The 10751-nt window shown below is 39.3% G+C and overlaps 1 protein-coding gene across 1 annotated transcript; it reads right to left on the minus strand.

Annotated features, from left to right (window-relative positions):
- Positions 1-297: 297 nt before the first annotated feature.
- LOC310960274 (ornithine decarboxylase-like) lies at positions 298-9527 on the minus strand. Its single transcript, XM_083931911.1, has 9 exons — positions 9439-9527; positions 9139-9266; positions 8844-9017; positions 8572-8744; positions 8268-8484; positions 5704-5787; positions 2685-2847; positions 1586-1704; positions 298-976 (listed from the first exon to the last, which is right to left on the minus strand). Exons 1-9 carry the CDS (start codon positions 9458-9460, stop codon positions 728-730), a joined length of 1329 nt encoding a protein of 442 aa, XP_083788037.1. The 5' UTR covers positions 9461-9527; the 3' UTR covers positions 298-727.
- Positions 9528-10751: the final 1224 nt, after the last annotated feature.

A 10751-nucleotide genomic window follows, 5' to 3' on the forward strand; every position in this document is an offset into this window, starting at 1 on the left:
ACATTGTTGAAATCTTCTCTTCTGATACAGTGGTTACTGTTCTCTAATTTTGATCACTGCTTTTCTTACTAAATAAAGGTTTTTGTTGAAGTGCCTTGGTTATTTAAAAAAAACATGCTAGTACAGCATCTTCAACCGCTTATCAGGGGTCGGGTCGCGGGGGCAGCAGCTTTAGCAGGGGACCCCAAACTTCCCTTTTTCGGGCTACATTACCCAGCTCTAAATGGGGGATCCCAAGGCCTTCCCAGGCCAGTGTGGAGATATAATCTCTCCACCTAGTCCTGGGTCTTTCCCGAGGCCTCCTCCCAGCTGGACGTGCCTGTTCCTGTATATAAACCGTATATAACAGACTTGAAAATGACAAAAATGTACTTTTAAATTGGATTGCAGGTACAGTGAAATTAATTGAAATGACAAATTAATAATTATCTTTGTTTGGAGTTTAGACATGTTTTTAAAATAAAGATTCAAGAAAACTTTTTTTATCCCCAGGGGGTAATTTAAAGTAAGGAATTTAGAGCAGCCACTATCCAACCAAAAAGTGATGTCCAAATGAAGCCTCATGAACCATCTTCATTATTTTCCACTAGATGGAGCTCTCTGTTCAACAAAGGGTTGAAAACACACTGAATCACCATTCATTGAGCATTTTTCTTTAAACCAAGCACTCCATCTAGTGAGGTCAACAAATAAAACTAATGCTTCATGAAGTTTCATTTGGACATCACTAGTCATAGGTGTGAGAAAGGTTTAAGGCATGCCATGTCTCAGCTGTCACAACAGGGTAAATGTGTGCTCTTTCGAAGCTGTTGAAGTCAGTGGATACACTAACAGAGTAAGCACCCATGTTGTCGATTAAAAGCCAGTCCCCAACATGCAGCTCAGGAATCCAGTAGTTGTCAGTTACTTTGTCAATGCTGTCACAGGTTGGACCCCAGATAACAGACCGGTATCTTTGCTCGTTACTCTCAACAACCTGTGTAGAGCACAAACATTGAAATATAAAATTCACATATTCTCCCACGATCTATTCCTTCAAATCTCATCTGGCATCACATTTTAATCATTTTCTCAGGCCAGATGGTAAGTGAAACCCTCTAACAATTCTCAGTGACTTTGTGTGATGATGATTTCAGGTTAAGTAAATAATTTAGAGCCCAGTATCCCAAGCAATTACATCCATATGGAACAATTCCAAAAACCAATATTCATGTCTACTGCAGCTTGAATTGCTAATTCAGGAAATATGTTCCTGTTTGGTTGGACGGTAAGCTTGTGAAAGTCTGTGGAGGTGTGACTGCGTTCTGTCACCGACCTACAATTAATGTTTTATTAGCCACAACCATGATCATTCCCTGACCATAACAAAGGATGTTGGTGGGCTAACCCTAACCGTACCTTAATCATAGATTGTTGATATAACCACGATCTTTAGCTAACTTTAACTTTTGATTTAACTGTTGAATTAACCATGCTCAGATACTGTGGAAAAGCAAGAATTATAAATTGGCATTGGGCGTAATCTCATATTTTGCAGAATCATCCAATATTGGATTTCTTATACGGTGACGGGTTTGATATTTACCCTGTGAAGATATGGTTCAAGGTTGGAGTGAGCAGGGTCAAAGACAATGCAACTCAGCGAGCCATACACTCCATCATTAAGGTAGTACATCATCCTTCTGTCTGGGCTGTTTTCACCATCTGGGGAAAAAATACATGCAAATAATTAAAGTTCCAAAAACTATACAACTATGCCATATTTTTGCACATATAGTATGAAAATGATTATTAAAATGATTCTTCCCCTTGTTTGATCCCGGTTAACCCCCATACGGGAGGTTACGTTTTAAAGTGTTAGGTCCCAGTGAGTATAACTCAGTTAAACTCACTGGGAAATGTTCGTTGCGTGGAGTCCCGCCTGGCTACTAACTTCCTACGTCCTTGCGTCTATGCTTGCTCTGATATAGCAACTCACTGAATAGCACTGAGTCAGCTACCAATATCAGCCGCGCCTGTGCATGGCAGCTCTCCTCGAGATCTATGCACTTGCTATGGTGCTAGGATAAGGGTTTAGTTGCTCGGGTGAGCCCCAAAGCTCTGTTAAGTTTACTTGGCTAGATTAACCTTTAAGAACCTTTGAGATATTAGACACACACTTACCTAAGTTGTTACTACCATCAAATACCTAGATACTTAATGCCCACTACATATACTAAATGCAGTTTAATTAATTAATGTAAAGCTTTTTAGCAACGCTAATAGTGTACATTCATCTCAATATTCAATCAGCAATAAATCACAAAAGACTTAAAACTGTTAATATCTAAAATCAAACATATAAGAGCTGAGCCAGTATGTTTATCTTATCTGTATTTGGGATAACACAAGCAACCAGATTTATCAGGTTCTGCACAAAGTGAGTTACCACAACCCTAGAAAGGCAGGATTGTGATCATTCAGAGGCTGAGCATGGCTGTCCACTGAAGATTAGTCTTGATGTAGTGGTGCATTGCTATGTGTGCAATCAGACACATCTGAGAACTGTCACCTCTCATGTATATTCACCTTTTGTCTGTAAAATCAAGATACATTAAGATACAAACCCACTGTATAGTTTTATGTTAATATTTGATACTCAACATTCATGTGGCTTCAACATACTGTATAAATCAATACATTACCGCTATGTTCATCCATATCATCTAAGATTACTCTTTTGGCAATGACGTTGGCTGCCACTGTGAAGGCGGATTCCACGTAGTATCTGCCTGGTTCTGCAATAATCTGCACCCCAGTGTCAGGTGGGAAGAATTCATCCAGTGCTTCATTAATGACTTCTGAAAACTAGGATTGGAAAACACAATGGGTTATTACGATATTTTACAGGTATTAAACCTACACCTTAGACATTTCTCTGACACTTTAAGACAAAGAAACCTATTTCACCCTCCACCCATGATGAATCACTTTAATGCCTACCGTAGGCTGTTACTTTTTAAATTATAATAAATAAATAAATAATGATTAATATTTATGTATGGGTATTTTCTTTAGTTAGAATTTTATGATCAGCGGAAGAGACTGAAGACCAGAGCAGTGTGAGAAACTAGTGATGTCCTGTGGGCGCAGATGTGCTGAAGTTATTCAAAGCTGTAGCCTCTACACTTCCTATTCACTTTTGAGAAAACAAGAAAACATTGTTGAAATCTTCTCTTCTGACACTGGTTACTGTTCTCTAATTTTGATCACTGCTTTTTCACAAAATGAAGGTTTTTGTTAAGGTGCCTTGGTTATTTACCACTGAAATGAATCTGTGTCCATGTAAAGTTCCAATATTCTGTGTCCAACCATGAAGTTAATTGTCACCAAGTGCAAGATTAACACCAATACGATCTTGCCACTACTGAAAACCTGAGCGTTTTGTCAAAGCAGCAGCTGCTAATACCTGCCACCTGTGTGCCAGAGGAGCGCCTGTTCTCCACAGCAGGACTTATCATTAACAGAATGGGAACAAGGATTTAATCATGTTTTTGTAAGGAAGCAATGTTTTGAAGTTGTGGTTTAGAAAAAAACAATACTTACAGGGGAACTGACTGTTTTGATTGAGAATAGGCATTAGGTGTTGGGTAGGCTGTATTGCTGTGCATCATTATTCCTGCAGGAAAATGTGATGCTTTCTAAAAATTGATTTGGAAAAAGAGTACTTGATTGGCCCTTGAGGAACTGATGCGATCCCTTGATCTTGGAATTAACTACTCGTGCCCATCCCGACTGTCCACTATAGTTACAACTGGAGTCATGGGGTAGCCATATGCTGTGATCACACTGCCTCCAATGGATGCGATAGAAGCCACGAGATTACGTACAAAGTCAAACTACAGATGTGATTTCAAGACGGGTGGCGCGTTACTCGCTATACTCGAGTTTCCTGTGTCCAACGCGTCCCATGTGCGAGTTGAAAATATAGATCCACACATTTCATCAGAGAACTAATTTCTGTTATTTTAAGCAGTCAGATCCCTGGTTAGCACTAGCATCTCTTCCCATTAAACAAAACAGCAGAGTATAGCTGCAGGCAGCTAGCCGCTCCAAATGCGCGATTTGCACGATGGTCCAAATATGATCAAGTAGTGTGCTACTTGCTTTTCTTGGGATATCATTGCATCTATCTCTTGCGGTGTGATCACAGCATTAGACTGAATCAAAAGAATGCAAAATAAATTGGGTCTTAAAGTCATAATCCGTGAGATTTGAGATACCTTGTTTCTAGAACCTGTTCTTTCAGAGCCACCATCTTGTCACGTTATCGGTCACTATTTGTGTTGATTTTTAAAATGTATTTGAATTTTTGCTCTTTTGTAAACTTTATTGACCCATGACTTAAACTTAATCCATACACACACACGTTCCAATTACACTTCTGCCCTTACTACAAGCCTGACTCAGAAGTCGGAAGTTCCTGATTTCCAATTACATGTGAACACAGCATAACCATTAGTGATGAGCTTTACGACCTACCGCTGTCAGCAGTGTCACTAACATGAAGGCTTAGTTGCATTTAGAGAGATCGTCTCAGTAAATCAGATCCCGATGAGCAGGTGACACCTTTCATGGCAGCATCAGCCAGTAGTGCATAAATCCGGTGAATGTGGTAAGTAGTGTAAAAGCATCATGAGTGGTCAGAAAACTAGGAGAGCTATAAGTAGTTAGTCCATAAATGATAATGATTAGAATTTCTTAAAAAGCGCTACTGTTGATTTAAGGTGGTCTGTAAACCACTGCACACAAGTTGTGGCTAAAAGGTTAAGCAAATATCAATGGGCATAAATCTGCATTCAAAGCAGTTTTTTAAAAGCACCTCCATGACCAGCAGTTCTTGTAGACTTTAGGAAGCCTCACTGGGAAGGACAGAGATCACCAAGTGAAGTGATAGCATCAATGGTATGCCAAGTCTCAGTTACAAATAAAAAGTCCAGTTTACAAGCCTTTACATTTATATTTAGGATGGCCCTAAAAGATCTAGGTTCATCCCAAACATTGTGGATAAAAGCTGGCGAGGTGGCATATACCTTAGGAGGTGGTAATAGGTCTTCTTGACCACAGGGAGCAGCTAATGTGATTTTTAGGGGCAGGAGAGGTTGGCTGGTGGAGACCGGAAGTGACCAGAGGGGTTTGAGGACATGTGATAGAATGTAGTCATTTTGAGGGTGAATTACTAATTCTAAATAATAGAATATAATTTCCAGTACATGACCCTAAGCCATTAAGATGAATGCCACTATGATGAAAAAAGGATAAGCTTTTTCAGAAGAGGTTAAACTCGTCAATAAAAGCTATGTTGTCCTTTAGCCTATGCATCTAATGGCCTCCTGTTTGGGTTATGCATAGTTTGTGAATTGTGTGTATACAGTACGTTCCACTGTAAATCTGTGTTGTAAATGGTATGCTCTGTGGATATGAAAGTGACGTCAGGGGTGTTGAAGTGCAAACTAAAATTTCCTTGGAAATGTTTCCTCTAGTGTGTACTTAAAGGTTCCCTGAAGGAAAACAGGAAAACGGTTGTTTAAGATGTAGCATTTACTTCTGCGTTATTCTGTCTTAAAAAACATCTTTAGTCGTTTTGCTCCTTTTGTCATTTGTTTGACCTGGATAATGAAGGTGCAGACCAACAATGAACGAGCATTAGCATTGTATATTTACCTCTTCAAATTTCTCTTCAAAATCCCCAATTCCAGAGAATCCTCCACCAATATCCAAGAGTCTTATCTGGAATCCCAGCAAATTCTGAAAAGATAATTAATATGTAATACTGTAAGCAGCAGCAGTATTTACTTATTCATCCTAAGTAAAACCACTAATACCACTCTCTGAAAATGCTCCACTGCAAGTAAAAGTCTTGCATATAAAAGATAACCAAAGTATTATTAGCAAGTAGTAACAGTAAAAGTACTCATTCTGCAGCGGATTAAGGCTGCATGTGTATTTTACATTTTTCTGTAACATTCAAATTTTTTATGGTTGTGCTAATTCCAACTCCTCCACATAATAATAATTTATAAGATTATCATTTGTTTGTAGTGTGGGTGTCTAGTGAGAAACGCATATTTCTAAAAAAGTGAACGTTTCATGTTGTCAGAAAGAAACCCCTGTTTTCAGCTTTCTGACTATGCATTGTCTAGCTGATCCAAATGGTGTTTTAAATAACTTTAATTGACTTGAGAAAAAGAAGAAATGTCTCCACCCATAAAGGAAAACTCCATCCTTCAGTTTATCAGAAACATTAACTGGATAGAAAGGGTATTAAAAATTGTAATCTGAAAAGTAGGCTATACAAGCTGTCAGACATGTAGTGGAGTAAAAAGTACAATATTTGCTGTGAAGTGGAGGTATATAGTTGTACACAATCAAAATTAAAGTTCGACTCAAGACACACATTTAAAAACTACTCTGCTATGATTAATATATTGTTGAACATGAAAAAAAAATTGCAAAAAGTTAAATAAAGAGATGCAGCTGGAAGAATATCCACTGTTTCTCCCTCATTAGGAAAATTTTGCATTTGGCCTTTCCCTGTGCTCTACGTGTTCCTACACATTATCACAGTCAGTAAGTACATTCAAGCTTTTACCGGAGGTTGACAAGCTGCCTGAGGTAAGCAAGTCTCCTGCAAACAGCTCTTCATAATGACTAAACACATTAGAGAAAATGCGCCATAGGCCGACATGTTTGAGTCGGCTTCAGGCAGGAGATGGCGGGGCAGCGGAGCCCCTGGGGCAGATCGCCAACTCAGGGTATGGCAGGTGCAACTCACGGAGCCCACATGTGGATGGACGGACACGAATGGCTGCATCCAGGTAGTTGAATTCAAGCCGATCAAAGGAACTAGACTTTAGCCGTGATTTGTGCCTGGGCATGGTACAAATGGTAAGTGTGACTGTGCTCTAAGAGCGTGATCACACTATCCTTTTGGCCGCGGCCAAAACCGGTTTTTCAGCTAAAGTCTAGTACCTTTAAGTAGTGTGAGCGCACCCGCTCCGCGCTCAACTGGGGCCAGCTGGGCCGCCACGGCCCGCTTGAAAGAGGTGGGCTTTAGCGGAGCCGTTTGCACATGTACAAGCACGAGCGTGCGCACGTGCACGCGCACGACCCCTACGGCAGTAGCGTTATGTCCGCCTGTTCGGACATGTAAATAGAAGGAGGGACCATGCGCGGACATTTAACAACAACAACAATGGCGGAGAAAGGTTCATGTTGGTGTGGTGCGGAGGTGGAGTGTTTACTGCAGATTTGGTCGGATGAAAATATTCAAAAACAGTCGACAAGACGCACAAAAACTCCGAGGTCTATGGAAAGATTTGTAAACAAAGCCACACACGCGATCAATGCGTGTGACGTGTTACGGCGTGATGGCGTATGGACAGCAAGAAGCATTGGCCGAGGCCCAGGCAGTGTGAGTACAAACAGGGCTGGGGCGCGGGGGGGGAGAGGGAGGGGGGACAAGTACCCTAAAGTCCGGGTCTCGGTCCGGGAGGATAGTGTGAGCGCGCCCTAAGTTACAGTTTCGGCTTCCTGAGGAGGAGTCTGTTGTCACTAAAATGGCCAACTTGCAGACATATCAGAATGGTTAGTGTAGTTAGCATCTTTTCTTAGTTTCTGTTATTCGTTAGCTTGTTATCTTGTATCTGTCAGTGGCTGACAGCTATGATGACAGTGTGTTTTCTCTCTGTACTGCAAGTCCACTCTGAGCTGGAGGTTTCCATGTTTCTTTGCCAATGTTGTGTTCAAGTTTATACATTGGTTGGTTCATGGATTAGTGATGTTCCAACTAAAGCTCGACTGGAATATCAGATTGCAGAGAAGTGCACAGACATCTCCTTCTTCAGGAGAAGAATGTGAAAACACTTCTCCAGTGACAAACTTTGATCAGATAAAAGTCACTGTAGACAGAAACAGAAGAAAAACACTTTTTTGAGTGGAGGGGAAATAAAAAATAAAATGTAAGTAAATTTACTTAGTCACATTCCACCACTGGCAGCAGCATTTTTATGTATACTATGTATATATACATTATATATATATTTTTAAATCATTTATAGCCACTGTGTTTAAGATTTGAACATTTTCAAATTTTCTTTTGTGCGTCCCAGTAAAATCAAAACATTCAATATGACAGGCAGTTGTTCACACTGACAGTAAAACAACTAGAAAATTGTCAAAGAATTTGAATTTAATTCTTGTGTTCTTTTTCTATGACGAAGACTTACCGCTTTGTCAAAGACTCGCCGGGCATCCGCAATGGCCTGCTTGAACGCCAAACTTCCAGTGCACCCACTGCCTACATGAAAGCTGACCCCAATGACCTCTAAGCCAAGCTCTCCAGCACGCTCCAGCAGCTTACCGACTGACACCAGTCTGGCTCCAAACTTTGAACTGAGTCTTACCAGCGACTCTGAGTCATCCACTGCGATGCGGAGTACCAGTCTGAAGAGTTATTCAAAAGACTAATCAATACTTTACCAATAATTTACACTGATTGTTGAAGCAAAGTATCAGTAGTTGTCCACTTACTTGGCTTTGGCGTGACAAAGAGAAATTTTAAGGAGTTCATCCTCACTATCAAAAGTCATCATATCTATTCCATGAGCACAGGCATATTTGATGTGCGACAAAGGTTTGGTTGTATGTGCATAAATTATTTTATCAGGTGTCACTCCAAGGGACAGCGCCGTCTGGATTTCACCCTGTGTTCGACCAAAACATATTTCAAATGAGCAAACTGAGAAAGGTTCTCGACAACAAAGAAAAAGTGTTAGATTATCTTTAAAATACTTCATCTGTACCTTGCTAGCACAGTCGAAACCTGTGTCCAGGGCAGTCATCATCCTCAAAACTGCTGCTGTGTTGTTGCACTTCACTGCATAGAAAGGCTTAACTCGAGGTAAGTTAGTAAGCCACCTGAGGTGCCTCTTAAACATGCAATCTAGATTTGCCACATAAAATGGCTCTTCATTGTCCTAAATAAATAAAATAGGATTAATTAAGAAAATGCACATCTCAAGAATCTCAACTGTCTCACAATACATTACACAATTACACAGAGATTCATAGTTTGAAAATGAGGTCTGTGATACTCACCAATGAACCAAGCTCTTTTATTTTATTGTCTATGAAATCATTGATGGTCCTTCCATTGTCTAAAATGTCAATCTCACAATCCTTCGAGGACAAAACATGCTTAACAGATCCATTTGTAGTTACTGGTGCTGTGACAAGCAGTAAATGACAAAAGCATAAAATTAATAAATGGATAATGTTAATTTGAGGTTGAATCACAATAAAAATGCAATGCTGAACAACAGAATAGTCAAAAACTAAAACAGCGCATAGGCCATTTCCTCACACATTATATCGCATAAGACATTCTTTTCATCTTACCACGGCCCATTTGCTCCTCCATATGTTGCAACTCTGAAAATCTCAAATTTCAGTTTGGTGTAAGTGTTATCGACGCATTTCTATAAAACAGAACGGGAAGTAAGTTTGACAGTAAGTACTGACACTTGTCCAACTAAAACTCATGAGAATGTGCTGATTTTGTTAGGTCCATGATGGCTTTACCCCGCCCACTGTTTCAAAACTAACCAAAAATCTATTTACCTTGAAAAAACAATTCCCTACCATGGTTTCCACTTGTTATACTAAGACACACAGATCAGGTGTAAGCAATCTGCCAGAGGGAAAGAGCTGTTTATTCTGGTTGTTACAGCATTTAAGTGATAATGGGAAAAGCAATGACATAAACCCATCCTGTCACAGTCAGGGGGTTGTGGCAGTTAAATGACGCATTAGATAAATGCAAATCTTATTGCATATATTATTTTATTTTATTATATTGTGCACACTCCTTGTCAGTATTTTTGCATTTTTTGTTTCAAAACACCATACAACTCTTTAATATTTTAACATATACTGTATTCATTTAAATTACCTCTTAATATGTTTATTCTGACAGTTATCCACCAAAAATACCTAAAATCATTGATTGTTGATTAATTTTTTTCCTCATAAATTCAATTCAATTTGATTTACAGTGCCAAATCATAACAAAAGTTATCTCAGGACACTTACACCTACACACTCAAAAAAGTGAAGAAGGTGTGTTGTGCACTGTATATTATTTTTATGTTTTCAATTTACTTAAAATACATGTCTTTGTTAAGTTGAAATATTTATTTCTAATAGAGTCCATGTCCATTGTGTCTTTGGATCAGTGTACAAAATAATTATGCGTTGGTTAATCACAAACCATTTAATTTGAACTATGATTGAAATACTTAATACCTTAATACTCAATACCATTTAATTTGAACTATGATTGAAATACTTATTACACCCGGAAGGTGGCAGTAAGAAGAAGATTCAAGTGCTTCACACTACACATGCGCAAACTCTGAAACAACTTCCTTCTTTTTGGCGGTGAACTTGCCAACGATCACGATATGTCTTCGTTTTTTTGACTTGAAAGGTAGGAGGGCATTTTTCATCCATACTTGTTGTGTTATTTACATATTGAGCATGATTTAATTGTGTGTTTGTGATTCAACACTTCTATATTGCCGACGTGTTTCGGTCTGCTTTTATCCTGCCGACCCCCAGGCACGTAAGTTAGCCGCTAAAATAAAGCATATGGGGCATTTGTCACTGGTAAATGTCACCAACAACGGGAGCCACTGGTTATGTTTATCAGC

Source organism: Echiichthys vipera, assembly GCF_963691815.1.
Source record: "Echiichthys vipera genome assembly, chromosome: 17".
Classification (NCBI taxonomy): Eukaryota; Metazoa; Chordata; class Actinopteri; order Perciformes; family Trachinidae; genus Echiichthys; species Echiichthys vipera.